Source organism: Silurus meridionalis, chromosome 18, assembly GCF_014805685.1.
Source record: "Silurus meridionalis isolate SWU-2019-XX chromosome 18, ASM1480568v1, whole genome shotgun sequence".
NCBI classification, from domain to species: Eukaryota; Metazoa; Chordata; class Actinopteri; order Siluriformes; family Siluridae; genus Silurus; species Silurus meridionalis.
Window position 1 is genome coordinate 8164569 of NC_060901.1, and position 23946 is coordinate 8188514.

Genomic DNA, 23946 nt, shown 5'->3' on the forward strand with positions numbered 1-23946 from the left:
TCTTTTACTCAATGCCACTGTCTCTTAACAATACAACATCACAGGTCTCACTACAGTCCTATAAACAATGTCCCAAAGATGCTATTAAGTCTAAATATCTTATATCTTTGCTGCAAATGCGGTTTGCAAGTTCTGTTTTGAGTCTTTTTTTTGTATCACACATTTCACATTGTCCCAAAACAACAAAGTGTGCACAAATACATCTTTGCTACAAATGCGTTCTGACTAGTGCGCTTTCTGACCATCCAATCAAATGACACGGAAATGCCTACGTTGTTATACGTCTGCTAGATGTGTAGAAGAATTAGAGATGCTACTGGGCTTTAATGGTTATGGAGCTGGTGTTAAGGGACCAGGTGATGTTCTCCTCACAGCCAATGTGGTGGCTGAATTATGATTGGATAGAAAATATAACCTAAAATTACACTTCCAAATGCAGCACTACAGAGAAAAGCTACAAAATGAAGACTGATAGACATATAGACATATAGACAGATAGATAGATTGATAGATAGATAGATAGATAGATAGATAGATAGATAGATAGATAGATAGATAGATAGATAGATAGATAGATAGATAGATAGATAGATAGATAGCCACTGCTTTACAGACATAAATAGGTTATAAAATATAAATGTATAAGTTAGTGCCTATAAGTTTATCTCTTTGAATCCTCTTAAATTGATGCTAAAACCAATTCAGTTTTAATAGTATTTATTATTATACAGGCAAATCTACCTGCACGTACACAAATCTTCTGTACTGTATGGGTCACTGCTGCAGTGTCACTGTGTCTTCTATTTCCCTGTATTATGTTGTTCTTTTTGCACTAAATGTCACACATGTGCACTTTATGTAATGCTCCAGGTAGTTTTCTGTAGTTCTGTGAAGCGAAACAGTGGCAGGGAAAATCTCACTGAGAAGGTAAGAGGAAGAACCGTTGAGAGGAACCACACTCAAAAGGGACCCCCCCCCCCCCCCCCCTTTCTGGGTGGCACGAAATGTCTATTCATTATAGTTCCATTATTGTCGAATATGTTATTTACTGATGGGTGCTTAAATGCAGAGCTGTTCATGTAAATTGCCGTCCTAAGCCATTGTAGTAGACAGTTGATATTAATTGCAATCCAAATCCGTCCTCATAGTTTTAGAGTTGCTCAGTTTTCTTTAGTCCGTTCCCTCTTCATTTATTTCCGAACGGTGTGCAAATATTTTTTGTCAAACTATGACTAATACTCTTATATAAAATGATATTCATTATAATTATAATAACACATCCAGGGCAAACCCATATCTCAGATGTTTTAAAGATTTCCATGGAATAATTTTGGAATGACAATCAACGATCACTCAAACAGGCCAACTTAACAAACCGGCTCACACACAAACAACACGGTAGAGTCTTTTCCGTTATGTAACTATTGTAATAGTTATATAATTTTCAATGATTGGTCAGTTATGAAAAAGTTACCTGAACACCATGTTTTTTATTTCGGCCCACATGTAAAGTTTTTTACTATTCACCTGAATATCAACAGTGTGATTTACTTAATTCACAACTTTACTCATACCTACATATTTACACTTACACGTGCCTAGTTATTCGATAAAAAATAGAAATTTGTAAAGTAAAAAGCATGGCAGAAAGAATTGTTGCTCCAAAAGCATGTCATGATAATATCTCCATATTACAAGAATAGTTGGAGATATAGGCTACCAGAACAGAACCAGAATTTGTGATTTTTAGGTCAGACATCACTGGCCACTCAGTTTGGTATGATAAGCAACACATTTATTAAACAATGAAAAATATTACTATCAACATCATGTGCAGCAATGTTTCTGGACTTTTTTTTTTTTCCCAGGTGATTAGATCAACAATGCTATATTTCCTGCTACAAAATGAAAACATGGGAAATTCTAATGAACAGAAGGGACTTTTTGAAGAATAACTTAAAAAACAAAAAACAAAACCAATGTCATCATACACATCTCTATATATATAATATATATGTATGTATGTATATATTATATGACTATAAAATAAAACAAGTTTCTATCAAATAAGCAAATATCTAATAATGCACACTGTATACTGAAATTTATAGCAAATATTCATTTAACAGTAGGGGGAGACAAAGTCACTTTGAACATTCGTGCACTTGTAATTTTACACAATAAATTCATTATTTGTTCAGTTGAGGCAATTTATGCAACTGCCAAAAACACTTTATAAAATCGTTCATACAGCGTTCAGTGATTTTTTTCACGATCTTTTACTTATTTATACCATGGCGATGTACAATTCTACAGAATATTTCAAGGTGCAAAGGTTATATAATACACGTTTCTCATTACATTATCGAAGACTTGTGGAGCAAAAACTTTGCACGGACAAATTAAGCGTTTATATGGAGAATTATTTAATTGGTATTTTAGCTGCTATAATGTAACTAACTTGCGTGTCAGCTTTCACATTATCAAAGTTTACTATAAAGAAATTAAAAATAATGTTTAATTGATTGAAAATTACAATAATTGCCAAATTATAGTATAAAAGAAATAAAAGACCTTGGAACACACTGTTATTGCTTTGATTCTCCTGGAGCTGCCATTGAAATAAATGTACTTGAGTGAAATGGCAGTTTGCTGGGGATCTTTACCTTTGCTCATTTAATAAAAGCGCATTTTCAGCTATGTCAAAAGCAATATCTTTCAGCACCATACTTTTGTCTGCAGTCTTCAAGATGGACCTGAGACTAGACCAGAAAACCTTTCTCTTTGTTTCATCTGTTGGCCACTCTAGATATGTTTTCTGTCTTAGTAAGGTTCTCAGTCTCATGAACTTCTTAGGCAGAGAGTCAGATGGGATGGGCTCCAACAGAATGAAGACCAGAGAGTCATCATTCACACTTATCGCTCTGTGTTGGGCGAAAAAGAGCTCATAGTTGCACCATTCACTCTGAACAAAGTGCTCTGAGAGAATAAAGATTGTTTTGTAGCTCCTTTCCACACATCTAATGATATTGTCCACAATCCACTGGCCAGGTACAAAGTCTCGCTCGTGAATGCAGATAGACAAGCCTGCGCTCTCCAAAGTTGGGACTAGTTCGGAGTTCACCCAGGTGCAGTCGTGCTGGCTGTAGGAAATGAATGCGTGGTAAAGAAAGTTGCTGTTCGTTGATTTATTTGCTTGTTTGGTGCTCCGACGCTTCACTCTTATCCATACCCAGAGCATTTTGGTGTACCAAATGCCATCAAATGCATAGAAAATTATGCCCAAAACACCTGTAATAGCAATAACTACTGGTAGAGCCACTGCTGCCTGGAGTCCCGGTAGACAGGAAAGCTTTCCTGGTTTGTATGTGTCTAAGTACTTTCCTGCTAGTGATGGTGGAGAACTGCATGTGTAGTCAAATGGCCAGTCAGGAAGAAGAGCTTTGTTCGACATGGTAATAAACCAAAAAGAGTCACAATCGCAAACAAATGGATTGTTGCCGGCTTTTAAAGTCTGCAGGCTAGAGAGGCCCTCTAGCGCAGCCTGGTCAATAGATGTGATGGCATTCTGATCAATGTAAAGAGTTTGCAGTGCTGGTGCATGGAGATCTGAGGGAATGAACTGTATGCTGTTACAACTCAAGAAAAGATGTGTGAGTTTGGGGAACTGTGAGAGGACATATTGGGAAATGACACTTATGCCTGTTTTGGAGAGGTCAATCTCTTGAAAATGAGGGGACAGGAATTGAAATACAGTGTCGCCCAAGTTGTTATGGCTGAGATTTAGTTTCGTTAGGTGTGATGGCCATAAGCATTGACTCCCAATCTGAATGGAGTTGAAACTTAAATCAAGGGATGTTAAAGATTTCATTTCATGAGTCCTTTTAGAAATATAGGCCAGATCAGAAAAACGATTCTTGCTTAACGAAAGGTGTCTCAAAGCTGGAAACACACCTTCATAAGAGCACAAATACCACCAGAATCCGGTATCGTCCAAAAGGTTGTTAGACAGATCCAAAATCTGCAGTGATGGGATAACTGAAATGAGATTGCATGGAAGAATATTCATTCCAGAACCAGAGAATTTCATGTAAGTCAGCTGAGAAATCAAATCCATGCTCATGTTGATTGTTGGATAGTGATATTGATAGTGGTTTATGCCGTCAAAAACAATTGCTCGTAAATTGAGTGTATGGTTTTGACTGGGGAATTGAAACCCATAAGGGGTATCTTCATTATAAGTTATGTTCAGAAATTCAAGTTCTTCAAATGATGATTTCCACACACTTTGCAGGAGTTTCACCATGACTGAGCTGTTAATTAAGGTGTCAACAATGGTTAAGTTGGACAATACATGGAATTTCTCAAAGCTTTCGAAAGGATCACCTGTAATTGTACACTGGTCTGGGAAGAGCTTGATTAGCCTGATTCTCTTTGTATGTGTTTGGTCAAGGTCCATCAACATGGTTTGGAAAATATCAAAGTTGTGACAAAAGCTCACTCTAAGTGACATTTCCTCCAGTGATCTGATTTGGGCAAAAGAACCAGCCTCGTATGTATGCATCTCAGTGTCACCTCCAAATGTGAATTGTTTTAAATGTGTATTTCGAAGTGGCGCCAAATCACTCATCTTAACTGACGTTACTTTTGAACTTCCAATTGCGAAGGTAGTAAGATATGTCAAGTTACTGAAAAAAGCTGGCAGTGTATAGTTGTCATAATCATTGCCAGAAAGGTCTAAGATCCTAACCTGTGGCAGAGGCAAGTAAGGTATAATGGTCAGAAGATTGTAAGAGATGTTGAGAATCTTGAGTTCTGAGTTCCTGTAAAAGGCATCAGAAGAGATGAATCGAAGTCCACAGTGGGTGATCTTGAGGAAACATAGGTGAGTGAGTCTGTACAGTTCATCGTGGATGATACTAGAGATATTATTTTCAGATACATCTAAGTATTCAGTGTCATCTGGCAAGTCTGATGGTATCCTGTTCAAGTTGCTATTGGTGAGGTCCTTTGAATTCTCTTTCACAAAAGAGCAGAGCTGGACATTTATATCTGCGTTTATTAAAACTGATGTGACCATCAGAAGCAGTGACAAGACAGCACTGATCCAGAAGGTGGGTGGCATGCTGTGCAACAAAGAAAAAAACTTAATTAATTTGTATTCATTTATTTGAATCTAAAACTGTTGGGTATTTAATAGTAAATTTATAAACTGCATTCATTAAATTCCTATTTCCTAAGTAAATGCCTATTACAATGATAATCGATTAGTGGATATTACTGTGAAAACACACATTAGCGGAGTATTATGTTGCTATATTTCTAGTTTACCTGACTTAACCACTAAGCTACCACCTCCCACTTTTAAGTACACTTCAAGAATTTTTTTTTAAATTTAGAGTTTCAAAGTACTCAAAGGTCTCTAAGTCTTTCGGCTAACATATTAGAACGCATTACATTACACTTAAATGCATCCAATCTAGTTCATTGTGGCTAAAAAAACACGAATTCATCACCTGCAGTGTCTTTCACATGGTAAAGTATTTCTCCATGTACTTTTGAATAATGAGAAGACACTGTCTGTATAAAATGATGCACTTACTTTTAATCTTTAAAACTCCTATCTGATTTAAAAAATCATTCTGATGTACATTTCATTCATTTGCAAACATAAAATCGATACATTTAACAAAATTAGGTTAAGGCAGGTTCGACTTGCTTTCATTCCAGTAACTATTGTAATCTGTCTATGTAATTAATCACAGCAAGCAACTAAAATTCTAGTTATTTTCGGTTAATATTATTTTTTACATTATAAATGATACAAAAACTGAACAATGTTACCAAACAGAATGAAAATCCTTTTGTATAAAATACAGTTTTTAGATCATAAACAGTATTTGCCCCAAACTTTGAATATGTTAATATCCATTTAAATCTTTTACTTAAATATAATGACAGATTTACTTTCACTCAAATACCATTTTCACACATTATCTCTCTTATGCTTAATTATGATTTTCCACTTCTACAAAATATTGTCATTGTATTGTATTTATTAGTTGAACACCCATATGTGTGAGCATTTTTTCGTATTACAATAAAAAAAAGACAAACATTTACCTTGATGTATTTATCAAGCACAAAAGCAGATAGAATATAGAGATAGTTTCCTTTTTTCCTAGTTTTCTGTGTCTGAATAATCCTAATTTCAGATGTCGTTATAAATGGTAAATGTCCAGTATTACAACCTCCTTTGTGGGAAAAAAAGGCATGTGTTTATGTATGGTAGTGTGGGTGTTGCATTCATTTTGTAGTGGACAAAATAATAAAAACAGGAAGTTCACCCGTATAACTGACCGATTCTTCCACATTTAATCATGAAACCAGCTTCATATCACCCACTCTTCTATTGTAGATTAGAAAACATTACCAAATATCACACACTGACAATTAGTCAAGGAATGTAAGTATGTGAATAGGATAATATATCTGCCATAATATATTAAAAATATCAAAAAAATGACAGCATATTCCTGATGTCACATGACAAAGACGGAACTTCTAGGCATTCATTGTGAGTGATGATCGCCAGCGTAACAGAAATAAGGAACTAACTGGAAATCTCATAAAACAGCTAGACACACAGTAGACTGTTGGTGCTCCAAAGACCACATTGATTTTTATGTAAACTGTGGGGTCTATGCCAGCTTGAGTGCACACTGAAGCATAAAGAGTGCATAATAAAGAGTAAAGAATTTTGAAATTCATGCAAATTTTTAAATAATATTTTTTATTAAAATTATTAATAATAAAATTTGCACTTGAAAGCTTTGTGTTAAAATGAAATACTACCACTACTACTACTACTACTACTAATAATAATAAAAGGCAGAAGCATTTTTACTTTCACCCCATATTTAAAAGCCAAATGAAAAAAACCTTCCTTAATTAGTTTCCTTTCTGCAATATTATTTTGTTTAAATGTTGCATGAAGTACTGCATCTTGTTGTGTTGTATCTTAAAATAAAATTTGTTGTTAATCTTTTACTTAAACGTCACAATATATAGAAATTCATGTTTCCAATTTAAAATTCCATAGACACAAATTTAATACTAAAAGTCCTTGAACCTGTTAGTTTGTCCAGACATTTCTGGCAACTACTTAACACTACTTAACTACTAATTTTCCTGACACTACTGGGTAATACAGTAGTTACTGAATCTACTTCTTCTTTCGGCTTCTCCCATTAGGAGTCGCCACAGCGGATCATCAGTCTCCATACTACTCTGTCCTGTACATTTGCCTCTTTCAAAGCAACTACCTGCATGTCTTCCCTCACCACATCCATAAAACTCCTTGGTCTTCCTCTTTTCCTCCTTCCTGGCGGCTCCATTCTCATAATTCTCCTACTGATAAACCCCATGTCCCTCCTCTGCACATGTCCAAACCATCTCAATCTCGCCTCCCTTACCGTGTCTCCAAAACGTCCTACATGCGGTCCCTCTAATAAACTCATTTATAATCCTGTCCATCTTCGTCACTACCAGTAAAAATCTCAACATCTTTAGCTTTGCCACCTCCAGCTCCACCTCCTGTCATCAGTAACTAAAGAATTCAGTAAGAGTAGTTACTGAATAATGCATTTTAAGGTAAATAACCTGATTAAAATATGGTCTACACAGAGTTACAATATACACAAATCATGGCTCACTCACCGCTAGATGGTAAGAAATCAGTGAAAGAAAGAAACAAAACAGATATGTACAGTGTATACAAAGGCTAAATGTGTAGCTCAAAGAGACCTGTGAAGATGCATAACCTGAATGAAAATAATTAATCTAATAACACAGGGCTATCAGAAAAAAACTTCTGTGTTGAATTATTTAAGATTTTATATATATATTTGACTGCTCTAAGCAAAAGAGTGCATTTTTATATATTATTAATATATTTGACTTAACAACAAAAGACTTGTTATTGCTATGTTGAATGCAATTTAATTTAATTTAATTTTTTCCACTATTTTTAATACACCAGAATCATCTAATCATCTAATACAATACACCATCTAATTTCTGTCTTGTCTAAATCTATAAAATACTTCAGAATATACACCTAACAGGCATAATTTTATGGCCACTGATCGGCTATAATAAGACCACCTGACTAATATTATGTTGGTCCCCTTTTGCTGCTAAAACAGTCTTGACCCATCGAGCATTAACAGCATTAACTTCAGCATTTTGAGCTACAGGAGCTTGTCTGTTGGATCGGACCACCTTCACTCCCCACGTACATCAATGAGCCTTGGCTGCCCATGACCCTATCGCCTGTTCACCACTGTTCCTTCCTTGGACCACTTTTGATAGACACTGACCACTGAAGCCTGGGAACACCTCACAAGAGCTGCGGTTTTGGAGATGCTCTGACCCAGTCGTCTAGCCTTCACAATTTGGTCCTTGTCAAACTCACTCAAATCCTTATGTTTGCCCATTTTTACTGCTTCTAACACGTCAAATTTGAGGACAAAATGTTCACTTGCTGCCTAATATATCCCACTGACTAACATGTGCCCTGATGAAGAGATAATCAGTGTTATTTACTTCCCCAGGTATAATGTTATAATGTCACAATGTTATGCCTGATCGGTGTAGTCACGTATTTACATTATCATGTTTAATACATATTTGGTACCCAGGCATTAGGGTTTGGCCTGAACATTTTTCCAATTTGCAGAAAAGCATTGTTGATGTATAGGATACTGATTAATTAACATGAACTATCCATTTGTGGGGATTGCAGGAAGGCTTTATTGTATGCCAAAAACTAACCTTTTATTAAATAATACCACACCACTTTATACCACACCATACTGCACACTGACACTTTAAGGACAATCACGTTAATCGCTTTAAATGTTACTGTTTTTACTGTCATACGCATCCATGTATATACACATATATCTTCATATATTTTATATTTTATATAGGTTATACTTTTTGTTTATCTACCTTCTTTCTTTTTGTTTATTTTTGCTTATTCCATTCCCTTTATATTCCATTCCACTTTTATGCTTGAATGCCGGAAAGCATTTCACTTCATGTCGTACTCTGTATGTATGTGTATGTGACAAATAAAATTAGATCTGATTTGATTTGGAATAAACCTTAGTGTTTTCAGATAAAAATAAATGCTAAAAGCTATTTGATTTTGATTAATCAGCAATTATGTGGAACACTGTTCAGGAAGCTGTTTATTTTATTCTGACTTGCAGAATCAGCAGTTTTGAACACCTGATATGAACCCTCTAAAATAGTTCCTAGTTGTATTATTGTTTCTTGTTTTTCTTACATGTCTGATTTTATTATTATTTTTATCCATCTCAATCCAACTTTGTTTTTAATCCAGTCAAGGCAGAATTCTATAAAACCTTGGATAGCAAAGTACACCTTGGTTCTATCTGACATTAAACATGAACACGTTGACATGAACTTTTATATAACATTTTGGAACAGCATGCAGCATGAAACCTCAGACTGTCTGAACTCTATTTCTGTGGTGCAAATCTGTAGCACAGATTTACTCATTACACAGTGTTCAAAGTAACAACATTAAAAAAAAAATTATGTTAACACATCAAATATTTCTGAATGATATATGTAGATTTAGTTTGAAAGAACTTTTGCCAGGTTTTTCGCAGATCATTTTTTAATTCAGAATTTCTCAGGCATTTATTTTCACTTTTACTTTTACTTTGACTTTTTTGATGTCACTCAAATGAGGATGGGTTCTCCTTTTGAGTCTGGTTCCTCTCAAGGTTTTTTTCTTATAACATCTAAGGGAGTTTTTCGTTGCCACAGTCGCCATGGCTGCTCATCAGGGATAAATACACACACACATATTAAAATTCTGTAAAGCTGCTTTGAGACAATATTGTGAAAAGCGCTTTTGTTAAGTCTTGTGTTTGTTATGTCTATGTACAGATGTTCACAAGCCATTTAATAGATCTTAAAAATGTTAAACATTGTTCTACAATTAAGTTATAATATATTATAATAAAAATATTCATTTCAATAGCTTTCAAATGACATTTTAGGGGCAGTCTATACAGTCTCATGTGCATGTAACATATGCTTTTTGTAAGCTTAATATCACTTCATGTAAATATGTGATACCTTATTTACCATAATTAGCTGACTGACAAAAGATGAACAGGGAGACCTTTATGTCTTTTTCATGTTGTTGTTCTGACGTTTGGAAAAGGTGCTGAATCGGCACTCACAGCCAAGTTTCTTACAAAACATCCTCAATAAGTGACTGGATTCTGATACATACATTTAAACATTATAATTGCCATTTTCTGCACAAAAGAACTGCCGCTAAATCAACAACAAATGTTTAAATGCACAGTATTTATTGTTACATGGTTATTTGCACAGTTGTATCTTACATTTAGCTCTGTGTACTTGTTGGTGCTTCATGATTATTGTTAATATGTTGTGTTGTTGCACTTAATGTTTGCACATGTGCACTTTATGAAATGCCCTGTTTGTACGTCTGTTTGTTCAAGTTAGTTTTGTGTTTTCTTGTGATAATTGTTGTAGTTTTGTGTAGCACATTGGTCCTGGAGGAATACTGTTTCATTACATTGTGTACTGCACTGTATATGGTTGGAATTACAAAAGAAAATACTTGACTTGCCTGGAATTAACTATGAATAACCATTTAATTCTGATTTATGTTTGCTTTTGACAGCATGTATGTGTACACGAGGTGGCGCTAGTTGTATCCTGTGGTAGTGTATCTCCTTATTTTTGTGCTCCCTTGGAAATTAATGAGGTGTGGTGTCAGCATGTGGTGTAATGCCAACGTAAATGTGGAGTCAGTATAGGTCCAACTGTCAACGTGTCCTTCACTGAAAAGTCAAACATTATGTCTCAGATCATTTATTATTTGTTACTAACAAACTGTTTGTTTGACTGTATTTTTAACACCATCTAGCAGGTGTACAGTAACATAAGGAATTTCATGTCCTTTGATTGGATGGTCAGAGAGCGCCGTAGTCAGAGCTTGCAAACCTCATCTATAGCAAACTGCACAAGCTCAAATATATACAGTATGTGTACCCGTAATATCTGTTTTGTTCATCCCACAATGGCTGACAGAGAACAAAAGATTTATTTGTTTTGCAGATACACTTACGAGGATATTTAAATAAGATTTTTTAAGAAAAGCTGGACATCGTGGGTCACCAAAACAGTTCAACAGTTGTTAAGCTTTTCATGAACCATTTATACTTTTGCATTTTCTTTCTAGTAGAATTTGCACATAAACAAACAATTTGCCTTTATTGCAGCTCTCAGTAAAAAAACCTGTAATGCACATAATAAATGCACAAAAATGCACTAAAACCTGGGGCCATTCTATGAGGGGCCGTTAATATTGATGCTTCTGCTAGAGATGATGGGTGGCACAGCTGTGGCTGCAGTGAAACAAGACTTGGTGAATTGTGTTTGTTGGGTTTCTTGCTATAGTAATGCCATTCATTCTAACTGCATGAGATACCTGTTTGTGAAGCAGTGCTCTGTTATACTGCGTTTCTGTATAATATTGGTGGTTTTGATAACCATGGCGGCATAATGATGCTATTAATTTAGTTAAATTCAGCTTTATTTGGATAGCACTTTTTTACAATCAATATTGAAACCATCAAAACTAGACTTAAAAGGGAACCCTACTCATCTGAGTGGCACTGAATGCCCATTCATTACAGTTCCATCATTGTTGAAGTGTGGTTCAGTGATGGGCGCTTAAATGCAAATTCACTGTTCGTAAAAATAAATCAGTGTAACAGGCTGTTGAAATTAATTACAGTCCAAATCCATCATCATAGTTCTTGCATTGCTCACTTCATGGAAGTGTATTAAGATGTGGCTTGATTCAGGTAGGACACCACCGAAGGCTTAGGTGTGCAGGGGAGGTGGTAGTTTAGTGGTTAAGACATTGGAATTTTAATCTGAAGGTTGTGAGTTTAAATCCAAGCCATACTAAGTTATCACTCCTTTGTCCCTGAGTGTGTTACCCCTGTAGCTGCTCAGTTGTCTGACTGAGATAAATGTAAGTCACTCTGGATAAGGGTGTCTGCCAAATGTCATAAATGTATAAAATGCACAATGACACACGACCTCTAACTGTTTACAGGAATGATGAAAATGTAGGAAACAATTATCACTGAACACATTACAAACAAACACGTGAAGTATTTTCATTTGACTTTTGCAGTCAGGCTCGACAGGCTATTAGCGTGATATTGCTCGCGCGCCCCCTAGTGGAGTTCCGAAAAAAGTGAATCTTCGGTGTTTTTTTCCGGAAATAGCCGAAGCGACTCTCGGGCACCGCCGGAAGATCCGGGTGCTGCTGGCCTTCAACATAAACAGCAATGGCGGAGGCAGCATCGGTGGCGGCGGCGTCTATCGCGGCTCCGGCGATAGCGACGGGAGGCTGGACGAAACACGTTACCTGCAGGTTAGTCCGGGTCACCGAGAACGTGGGGTTAGACCGTGTTTTTAAACGGTCGTTGTAGGTTATTTTATATGTGGACCAGAGCTGAAGGACGCCAATGAGTTCCTGCTTTGAAGCGGTGACTGTAAAGGCAAGGACTGTGTTTGTTGTGATACTCGATAGCGAGCAACGCTCTGAGAGTAAACAAGACTTAGCCGGTTTGACTTTACTAATACAACCACTTCATTGAGTCTAATTTGGACGGAAAGACATTTGAAAACAAATGACTTTCACTATCAGTTTGACATGTAAAGAAAGCTTGGTGTGGTGGTCGGCGTCAGTTCCTTTCTCTGAACTGCCTGACCCTTTGCTAAGTTTCTTACAGCCGCCATTGTTACACATCCCAGACAACAATGGACACAACGAGGTTTAAAGAGAATTGGCAGATCTTTTAAAGTGAGTAGGGAAACATCGAGTTACACAAGTACGCTAAAAATCCAGAAGCCATCACTGAATAGTTGCGGATTTGTAATGTATTCATCATTAGAAGTAGATACATGTACACGTGTTTATCAAAACCCACTCACATGTATGCTTGTTTCCATTTAAATTATCAGTTCAACCTGGAGACCTTCTTTCATTTCTATTCTGAAGCACGTTTGGATCTAGTCATACATCATTGCAGTATCATTGTCACCTTGAAGATATTTCTGATGCTTGACTCTGATTAAATGGATTTGTCCCATTGCACACTGTAAAACAGAGATGAATTGTGCAACGATTCAGCAAGACAATGTGAGGACAATTAAAAAGCCAAACTGGTTTGTTTGGGGCAGATTTTGCTTCCGCAGACACAAAAAACAGAAATGGTTCTTGAGATTGAGGATCCTCGTTTAAAAGCCATACTGGATTATGTGAGACTCCCAGCCGGGCTACAGATAGTAATTCTGTACACATTTGTTTCATATCATTAGTAGTCACACTGTGTAAATACCGTTTTTGCGTCTCTCTGTGATAAAAGTGTGTTTGGTATGGCGTTGTCTTAAACACTGTGTCTCTGTTTCATTTCAAGGTATTTCATGCACGGCCTTTGCAAAGAAGGGGACAACTGCCGATACTCGCATGACCAAAGCAGCAGCAAACCAGCCATGATCTGCAAATTCTTCCAGAAAGGATGCTGCGCGTTTGGAGACCGGTGCAGGTGGGAGCGGATTTGGATCATATATGTTCGGTGTAGTAGTACCAGATCTGGACTGCTACATGTATATTTTAGTGCGTCCTTTTTTTCTGAATTGTATCGTTATTTTGTAGAAATGGCAAACACAAGTCACTGAAAAGAATGAAAATCCTTTTGTTTCCCTGGTGGTCCTTTTTACATCTCAGTCGATTATGGAGATAGAAAAATGAATAGATATACAGATGTCAGTTTTTAGTTTCAGTGACTTTTACAGAGGGGTGAAGTATGGATAGTTTTTTATTTATTTATTTTTTTCCTCTTAAACTCTATTATGAAACCTACTATATTTAACATTATGGATTTTAGAGCTATGAGGCAGTTTGTCTGGACAATTCTGTTGTACAGGTTTAATTCAAAATAGTCTGTCTATATTGTCGTCTGATGCGTTCTGTCAATAGAATAAGGGCGTCTGCTAAATGCCATAAATGTAAATGAATGTGGTTTAAATAAATATCAAAAAATGTCAGTACACATTAGCCTACTTGAATTAGTTAAATTCTGTGCACCACTGAGGATCTGTGGAAATAACGTTACAAATAAAATGCAAAAAGTCCGATATCTGCTACTCTTTATGCTTCTCTAAGTGCCGCAAATGTAAGTTGGTGCATGTTATAATTTTTTTTTTTTTTTTTTTTTCGGATGGCTGTTTAGTCCCCATGATGCCTTTTTATATCTTCAACAGTTTTGACCTTGCTCAACAACATGGTGCTTCAATACACTGTAGACTGTTTATCATTAAAAGTCAACTCGACCATGGTGAGCTAAATGAACGTTCAACAAATTCACCTGACAGTAGATTTGCCCAAACCTGGTATGCTGGAAATAAATTTAGCAAATAGATCTCGTGACATGACCACATTATATCCGAGCGTATAGTTGGAGTGTGAGAATAAAGCTACCCAGACAGTGTTGGTTTTGTGTGTGCGTGGTATCTGTCTGCGGTCAAGTGCATCCCCATAGTAACTGCTGCAGCGAGGGAATGCTTTTGTGCTCTGCAGCTTGCTCGGTGACAGCGTCACTGGACGTCAACCCATTCTCTTTCTCGCTCACACGCTTGCTCCTCCTCCTCCTTCTTGAGGTCTTGGAGTTTGTGTTTTGGCTGTGTGCAGTGAGCAGTGTCTGGATGTATGTGATGAGGCTTTGTTGTCATGGTAGGAGGGCAGGCATTTCTCCAGCAGACTGTGTGTGACTTGCATGTACTGGGAGAGAGGGTTCATGGAAACCTTGCAGGCAATGGTTCATTATGGATGGGGAGTCTGCTTTTTTTTGTTGGCTCTTGTCTTCTTTCTTTTTGTGTGCTGCCCCCCCTGCTTTTAATCCCTGGGGGCCAGACAAAGCAGAGCATACTGCAGTCTGCATCACGATTACATAACCCCGACATGTTAACGCATCCATTCCGTCTCTGTTTATGATCCTGCTGTCGGGTTCACACAGTTCAACACCACCCCGATGCGGTAGCTTTTAATACCACCATGTCGCTTATTTTTACACTCCCTTCAGCTAGCGTTACATAAAAAATTAAAGGAACTGTTTTGTTCTGAGAGGAGGCATTGTGTGTTTTTGTTGGTAAGCTAATGGTCTGTAGCTGTCGGCATTCTCATTTCATAATTTCCGTTTCTCTCAGTCTACATACACTTCATTGTTGCACGAGAAAGCATGTGTGACAACAGCTTTCTAGGGATGCATGCACTTCCTTTTCTTTAAAGCTGAGCATGTTATTTGAAGTTTTCAGCCCTGGACCCCCATTCAGTCCAAGTTTCTAAGAGATTTTGCACTGAACAACACAAACCCAATCTCAAGGCTGTGTAAATAATGGACCATCCCCCTTACAAATGGTTTATCTGTAGGTTAATGTGTGGTGACACATTAACTCTGTCTCTTGTTCGATTTGAACTCGATAGGAAAAAATGTTTTGCTGGAAGACTTTATTCTTTAGTGAATGAATTAGAATGTAGTAACTGTACACATCACAGCCAGATATGCTATGATGTAGATGTTGAATAATAATTCAGGATAAAACAGGAAGATATGCTAAATCTTGTGTGTATTTTGTTCTGCACGTAAAAAGGATTGCATTTGGTACACGCGCCAAAACAAAAGCCCTTAATCGATAAAGTTCGATATGTTTGCGTGTACCATTACACCCCTAGTTTAGGATAAAATTATTGCTGCACTTTATTCCCAATAAATCTTCAGATTTTCTTCCTGTGATTGTTTATTTACTTTTTTTTTTGTAATTAAAATGAACACAAAGGAAGTAATAGTTAGCTGATTAAAGCCTTCTGGTGGTTTAATATGGCCACTTGTGAATTCACCAATCTGCATCATTTCATTAAATTAAGGATTTATCTGGCAACAGAAAAAACTAAATTGTCTCCTGTGTGCAGAGTTGTTGCTTATGTTGCGTTATGTAACCTGTTAAACGTTGCATTATTCAATCAGTCTGTAGGGGAAAACAAACTAAAGGCACATTTGTGCTTCTGTGTTGAAGCGTGTGAATATCTGATGGGGGTTCTGAGTAAGTGAAGACACAGGGTTGTGTTATGGTTTGTGTAAATTGCCTGGCATGTGGTGCTATATTAAGCACAGAAACCTCCAGAAATTGATGCTGATGCGATGGAGAAAATGTCGAGCTCCTGCACTGGAAAGGGTCTGGATGCATATTTAATACATATGGGCGATTGCAGTAGCTAAAACAACTCCTGAGTTTCTGCTCGCTCAACTATTGTTGACACAATTTTTTTGGTAATCTTGGATTTGAATGATTTCTTCTTTTCTGTATTGTCTTTATGTAATTCCTGTTCAGATATTCTGTAACTACCGTGTGCTTGGCTGAGATTTGTATATTGGTATTGGTAATTACTAATGTAGTGGTTGTGATCTCAGCTGTTTACACTGATCACTCATGTAAACTGTTCTCTCTGAGGCAGTGCAGTATGGCGTGTTCCTGGCAAACAAGGATGCAGTTGAGGCAAACTTTTAAGTGCGACACAGCCGATAGCATCACCTCCTCACTGCTTTAGGGTCCCATCCGTTTTTGAAGTTCTGGATGTTCCTGTGTGTTTGTGTCTCCTGTGTCTTTCTGTCGCATCTCTCAGAAACTTGCCTCATTCTCACTATCTCAAGGACATGCTCTGAGTCCACTGCATATCAATCCAAATCAAAGTGTTTACTGAAGATAAATGAGTGCTTTTCTTCATACCTACTTTTTCAATGGCAATCTTTTTTTTTTTTTTTTTAATGAACGATGAACAAAGTTAGATAAAGGATGTGACCAGTTAACACCTGAAATCGCTTCCTTTTCTTCATCAGTTCATTATATGATCAGCACATATAGTAACGGAAGTCCTTGTGTTTAGTTTATTAATGTAAACCCCTGACAAATGCGTTTTCCAATCATATGATTGAGATCTTGTTCTTCGTGTCATATTTCATGTTCGTTTAAGACGTTCAAACTACAGCTTGATGTTTACTTAATATTTGTTATAGGTATGAACACACCAAACCAGCCAAGCAAGAGGACCTCCCTGGACCCATGCCCTCTGAGCTGCTTCCCGCTGCCCCCCTCACCCTTGCTGGTGACTCTGGGTCCATGCCCAGTGGGCCAGCTGGCACGTCCAAAGCCCAGGAAAGGCCCCAGAGCTCTGGGGGAGTGGACTGGGTCAATGCTGCTGAGTTTGTGCCAGGCCAGCCCTACTGCGGAAGAGGTGAGTTGATGCATGTTGGTGGTCTTTGATTCTTTAGATTCAGTAACGTGGCATATCCTGTATAAAATACTTGCAGAGACAAGTCGCACACATGGCAGTGTGTCCAGATAAACACTCTGCAACGAAGATTAGGGCATTCACACAACCTCTGAAACGAAACTAGAAGAAATAGATGAGCTTGTACACTTATGAAAGTAGTGAACGTTCTTTTTATAAAAAGGATGCAGGGATGTGTGCTCTACCCTTGTTCTCATAGTTGAATTTAGCTTTCTTATGCATATGAGGATTATTTCTGGGACTTTCAGATTCACCATTATACCAGCGTAGCTGCAGATGACGGTGAGGTCAAACTTTTAATTAATTTTCCCTTAAATTTAAAATAGCTGTGACCACAATCTATTATCCTGATTTAGTCCAGTGAAAGTGTCCCAACTTTTAATGGAACAGGAAAACAAACTGTGTTATGCTGTGCTGGTATTTATCACTTATTGATTCATTCTGGATTAAAATGTTTTATTAGGTCAAGGTGGAAAAATAACTTTGAATACTAATGTGTTATTCAAAAGAAGCAGGAGAAATAAGTCAGACCTTTTATGAGAGCTACGATCTCACTAATTGGCTCCCCTGTGTGTTTCTCTCTCTCTCTATATATCTCTATAACTATAAAATACACACACGCTGGTAGAGCTAATAAATCATACCCTTTTTACTGCTTTGAGCAACTGCACCAGGGAAGCTGATACTGTGTTCAGGAGTCGTGCCTGAAATTTGCCTAAATATTTCAGTTTCTAAAGCATTATAAAGATCACTTCAAATAGAACTCTGGTTTCTTTCTTTACACACCGCATGATTTGCCTTTCTCTTGCTAAGCACAGGGTGATTTAGCACTTGTGTAAGTCGCTCTGGATAAGGGCGTCTGCTAAATGCCACAAATGTAAATATTAATTAGTTAATCTTTTTTTTTTATTATTATTTAACAGAAGCCTTACTGCTAGATTTGTGTCAACTGTTACTGCCGTCGGTTTATTGTGCTGTCTCTGGCCTCTTATTGATTTGGTTTTGACCTGTGCGTCTCTGGCTCAGCCTAGGTTTAAGTGGTGACTGCAAGTTGTGGGTCATGTGATTTGAATAACTGTGTACTGATTGATGGTTACATTGTGTGTTGTACAATCACAAATCTATATTCTATTTATTTTACTTAATCTAAGAGACTGTACTGGACTTGGGGGAACTTGTACAGTTTTTCATTTTATCATGGGACACATTACATCCATCATTTATCCCTCCTGTCACACTTGGATATGCATGTTAAAGCAATTTCTAAGGAAGAAACAACTCCTTATATGGATACTTGAAAAGAATGCTTCATGTGGTATAAGAAGTCAGGATAAGACGTATTTGAAATGTGGTGTTATTGGATTATAATCTACTACAGGGTAGCTTTTGGTTTCAGGCTGCATCACTCCTTTCTTCTCCACTGTTGATCAAGACTCCTTTTATTTTCGTTTAGAATTGTACTGTTCAATCGAATCATCATAACGCTTTATATTCTAGATGTTTACCAGACCAAAAAATAATCATCCTGCATTTGAACTGAACTTTCTCCTCCTTTCCTTGCACTCACAGCAGATCCTGATGATCCGGGGCCTTTAATCGAGGACGAGTATGAAAAGGAACAAACCAACAAGGAGCTGAAGAAGCAGCTGTGCCCGTACGCAGCTGTTGGCGAGTGTCGCTATGGCCTCAACTGCGCCTATCTGCACGGTGACGTGTGCGACATGTGTGGCTTACAGGCGCTCCATCCGTCCGACACTGCTCAACGCTCGCAGCACATCAGAGTGAGTTTTTCTTTTTTCCTTTTCCTATTTAAACTTTATACATTTTACCTACAACGCTTTGTATACCGTAATGTGATAAGCAATGGTAGACTGTGGTTAGTGTGGTCCCCCCCCCTCCTCCTCTGCAGTCCATGTTGCATATGCAGGGAATATTCAGTTTTAGAAAAGCAATACACCTCAACTTGACAAGACTTCACTTGACATTTTGTTAACAATCTTCATTATCTATGTATATTAAAAGTAATGCGGCTGATGCAAAGTCAGGTGGTTTCATCAGTGTGCATGTCTGCTCGGGGACAGTTGGCAGAATCAAGAGCATAACTAGCCAGACAAGTATAGTTTGGTGCAAAGTAGTCATTAAACACCCTGCTAGCAAAACCTGCAGTTGCTGTTATACGAAGATGGAACGATAAGAGCATTTGAATATCCTTCATCCAATGTTAGGACAGAAACTCATAGCCTGGAACCCAAATATTTGCTTGATTTTTGTCAAGGGTAAAAACACTGTTTTCTTAATTGTTACTTTGTCTATATGAATTGCTCTTTAAATGCTTGGAGACTGGTGATTAAGCTGATGAGTATGATTTCTAAGCACTAATGAACACCCTTCAGGTCAGGTTAAAGTGTGCTGTGCTGTTGTGCGTGACAGGCGTGCATTGAGGCCCACGAGAAGGACATGGAGATCTCGTTCGCCATCCAGCGCAGTAAGGACATGATGTGCGGCGTCTGTATGGAAGTGGTGTTTGAGAAGGCTAATCCTTGCGAGCGTCGCTTCGGCATCCTCTCCAACTGCAACCACTGCTACTGTCTTAAATGCATTCGCAAGTGGAGGAGCGCCAAGCAGTTTGAGAGCAAGATCATAAAGTAAGTTTACCGATGAAGAGTACAGTTTCTGCTGATGCATATTATTGCTGCGTAATTAATATCCAGTTCTGCACTCCCTTTCTTATTCCTGTTTTCAGGTCCTGCCCAGAGTGTCGAATCACGTCCAACTTTGTCATCCCAAGTGAATACTGGGTGGAGGATAAGGAGGAAAAGCAGAATCTCATTCAGAAGTACAAGGATGGCATGGGGTACAGAGTTTTAAGATTCATTTATAAGCTAACGGGAGCCAAATGACAACAAGGAATATAATGCGGTCACACTTTAATTTTGTTTGTGGTGATTTTATTTAATAAAAGTCAGCCATTTTTGGAATATAAAGCTGATTTCTGTTCGTCCTCAGGAGTAAACCCTGTCGATATTTTGATGAGGGCCGTGGAACCTGTCCATTTGGAGCTAATTGCTTTTACAAACATGCTTTCCCTGACGGACGTCTCGAGGAACCTCAGCCTCAGTCCCAAAACCAGCGAAGGCAAAATGGCTCGAACGCAAGAAACAGGGTAAGTGGTCCTCAACCTTTTTTTTATAATTATACCCCTGTTTTAACATTAAACATATTGAATGACTTCCATGTCCCAGTCAGTTGTATAAAATTTTCTTGAATTGGCAATTAGGAGAGCGTATTTAAAGGATGCAACTGTCGCTCGTATATTTTCATTTTCAGCGCTAGTCAAAGCATCTGGAGTCTATTTGACCTTTTTTTTTTTTTTTTTTTTTTTTTTTTTTATATAAACACAAAAGAAAAACCTCTGAGTTTACCAACCGTCTATGGGTGTTTGGTGCTCTGATGCTTCCCTCATTTGCATTGCTTTATTCTTTTTTTTTTTTTTTTTTTTTTTTTCTTTTCTTTCACTTGTCTCTCACCACAGATTACACACTCAATTCTCTCCTTGTCCATTGCTTTAATCAAATCGAAGATAACTGTCCAAATAAGACCTTGTATTATTTTTAGTGCATTCATTTTATCTTAATATGGCGTTTTGCCATATTTTCTCTTTGCTGTCTGGTTTTTTTTTTTTTTTTTTAAAGCTACGTCTGTATGTTCCCACTCTTGCAATAAGCTGCAAAAAAATATTGATGTTACGGAAATATCTTCTTTTAAATATAATTTGTATATGAAAATATTCAGAATTGAATTATTAATTATTAATCGTGCTGTTAGTAAATTAATTAATACAAAAAAAGTGTGCTCTTGAGAATCTTTAGCGACCCCTAGTTGGGAACCAGTGCAATGTAGAAGAAATTGCAAAAAAAAAAAACAATTCTAACAAAATTGGGGTCTTTTTCTTTTGAGCCCAAATTAAGGCTCCTTAACTCACCCACTCTAGCAGAACAAATCAAGCAACATTTTCAGAGAGTAAGAACACTCTTTAAATAGTGCAGTGTTTGTCTATGTGGTTAGGATAGTTTTAGATGTGCCGAAGCACAAATGTTCAAAGTGGCCTAAATCGTTCTGTTATCTCAGTATTATCTTTTCTCCATTTTATCGACCTGCTTTATATATTCTCCTAAACTGACAAGCAAGCTATAGCATACACACCAAATTGCTTCTTTTTCCCAATGGTAATCTATTTCTGGATAGTTGTGCCAGTTTTTAGGAATTATACCTTCGCAATGGGAAAATGTTATTGCTCCCCCTCCTATCTTGATCAGCATCTGCCTCGCTGCTAGAGGCATCAGAACACAATCTTATCTTATGCTGTCTGCTTTTAGGCCAGTGAGGAAAATATTCTCTGATGGATCCATCGAGTCCTCACTGTTGGTGTATAAGCAATCATTTTTTGCATTTAGGTTGTTTTAAAAGTCAATGTTTCTATATAAATAAACTATGGATTTGTATGGATTTACTTTTATAAGATTTAATGAAACAGACTTTAGCACTACTATTTCCTGCTGTTCTGTATTTACAATAAATTCCTTAAGAACAGAATAGCTGACAATTTGAACCTGCCATGATCTTGTGAACAGCCTTATAAAGTGAAATAATGTGACTTCATTTAAATAAATGAGAATTAATTTAATTGTTGCGAAACATGTCATGTAATGTTTTGACACTATTTCACAGGGCTCGAGGCGCACACCACTCTGGGATCTGTTCGACGAGCGGGAAAGCAGCGACTCCTTGGATAACGATGATGAGGAGATGGTAACATTTGAGCTGAGCGAGATGCTCCTTATGCTCCTGGCAGCAGGAACCGACGATGACGTCACAGACTCCGAAGATGAGTGGGACTTATTTCACGAGGAGCTGGACGATTACTATGAGCTGTACCTATAGCACCCCATCGTTACTCCCTCCTTCCCCCCCCTCACCCTCACTAACCTTCCCTGCCACCATCAATTACTCCTCTCCCCCTTCCCCTTACTAGAATCTAGACTGTGTGAGTGATGGACAGTAGCTTATATTTCTCCCTGTGTTGTGGCAGTGCCTTTCAGCAGGCCGTTAAACTTATGAATTCAGTTCAAAGTAAAATGAATTATTATATATATATATATAGAAAAATTTAATATTAAAAAATGAGAAACAGGGCTGTGCACCCATGCTAAACCCTCTTCTAGAAATCTCCTCAGTTCCGTGTTTGTGTACATTATGTACAAAAAAAAAAAAAAAAAAGAAAAACAGAAAAAAGGACGTTTAAAAAACAAAAAGACACTAAGTTATACGTGTAAAAATTGGAATGATATTGCTAATAAATCTTAATGATTTTATTCTGAAGTCTAGGTTTGACTTATCTACCCAGGTATAGTCCTGGTTAAACGGGACTCTGAGCATACAGCAGCTTTATAAGACTTTACTGTAACTGGTGGTGGCTGTGATGCTTTTCTGGAATATTCTCTTCTCATGCACTGATTCTGGGGTGGTGGTGGTGGTGGTGAGCTTCCTTGATGTCAAATGCACACATGCACTCTTAACGTTTATAAAACAACTCGTCACTGAACATTGTTCTTTCTGTCTCTCTTTCTCCGTCTTTCTTGCTTTTTCACCCTCTCACTCTCCCTCCTTCTCTTTCTCTCTCTTTCTTTCTTTCTTTCTTTCTTTCTTTCTTTCTTCTATCTCTAAATCTCTCTAATTGGCCTAGTCAGGTCAGTTTTTAACCTACCTGAAGTGTACAGGTTATAATCACCTGTGGTATCAAATACAGTCTCTCCTAAGTACTGAGTGTAATTGGACTCCCGAAAGCAGACTTAAATGCATTCAAATACGAAGCCGAGTGTTTCATCACTTTAACTGTCTAGTAATTGTAGGTTTGTTTTTGCTTCAGTATTGCATATTAAGCTCGGCTGTCAGTAGCCAATCCACAAAACACCCAGTTGTTATTCGGTTCTTGTTGAACTTTAATTAAAATTGCATATGTTTATACTGATATGTGCTTGTTTTCTATGGTCCAGAACCATCCAACATAACTTGAAAATTAAAGTTTATTATCACAGTATTAATGCAGTATTGTCTTTCTTTTTTTTTTTTTTTTTTTGTTGATGTTTAGATGATGTGTATTCACAGATTTAAGGCTAAAGCATCATAAATACACACATGATCATGGTAAGTTTTCAAGTGTAATGAAACCTACTGCAAAGTTTCATATCAGCACATCTACTTTATTGGTCTTGTAAAACAGTAAATTGCCACATTAAATGACTAATCAATCATATTTCTTGTCCAATTATAGGTGTAGGGGGGTGTTTTTTTAAATTTTTTTTTTAATTTATTTATATATATATATATATATATATATATAAAATATATATATAATTACACACACTTTCTTATACTACTTT

The 23946-nt window shown here is 37.2% G+C and overlaps 2 protein-coding genes across 3 annotated transcripts; one reads left to right on the forward strand and one right to left on the reverse strand.

Moving 5' to 3' along the window:
* Positions 1 to 1857: 1857 nt before the first annotated feature.
* On the reverse strand, positions 1858 to 6236 carry LOC124401351 (toll-like receptor 2). Its single transcript, XM_046873570.1, has 2 exons — positions 6124 to 6236; positions 1858 to 5126 (listed from the first exon to the last, which is right to left on the reverse strand). Exon 2 carries the CDS (start codon positions 5123 to 5125, stop codon positions 2663 to 2665), a length of 2463 nt encoding a protein of 820 aa, XP_046729526.1. The 5' UTR covers position 5126; positions 6124 to 6236; the 3' UTR covers positions 1858 to 2662.
* A 6165-nt stretch (positions 6237 to 12401) lies between these two features.
* Positions 12402 to 23603, forward strand: mkrn1 (makorin, ring finger protein, 1). Of its 2 annotated transcripts, none has more exons than XM_046874395.1 (8): positions 12402 to 12529; positions 13578 to 13706; positions 17232 to 17449; positions 19076 to 19287; positions 19937 to 20151; positions 20250 to 20360; positions 20513 to 20669; positions 22235 to 23603. In XM_046874395.1, the coding sequence occupies exons 1-8, from the start codon at positions 12444 to 12446 to the stop codon at positions 22445 to 22447; spliced, it is 1341 nt and encodes a 446-aa protein (XP_046730351.1). In that variant the 5' UTR covers positions 12402 to 12443; the 3' UTR covers positions 22448 to 23603. The 2 variants fall into 2 exon arrangements, with proteins under 2 accessions (XP_046730351.1, XP_046730352.1); XM_046874396.1 differs by having other exon boundaries at positions 19079 to 19287.
* Positions 23604 to 23946: the final 343 nt, after the last annotated feature.

What these genes read in the sequence shown, in the direction of transcription:
- LOC124401351 (XM_046873570.1), bottom strand. Translation starts at nt 5,125, where the DNA reads ATGCCACCCACCTTCTGGATCAGTGCTGTCTTGTCACTGCTTCTGATG.
- mkrn1 (XM_046874395.1), top strand. Translation starts at nt 12,444, where the DNA reads ATGGCGGAGGCAGCATCGGTGGCGGCGGCGTCTATCGCGGCTCCGGCG. An exon ending in AACGCTCGCAGCACATCAGA is followed by an intron (nt 19,288 to 19,936) that starts GTGAGTTTTTCT and finishes TGTGCGTGACAG; the next exon opens with GCGTGCATTGAGGCCCACGA. An exon ending in TTTGAGAGCAAGATCATAAA is followed by an intron (nt 20,152 to 20,249) that starts GTAAGTTTACCG and finishes TCCTGTTTTCAG; the next exon opens with GTCCTGCCCAGAGTGTCGAA.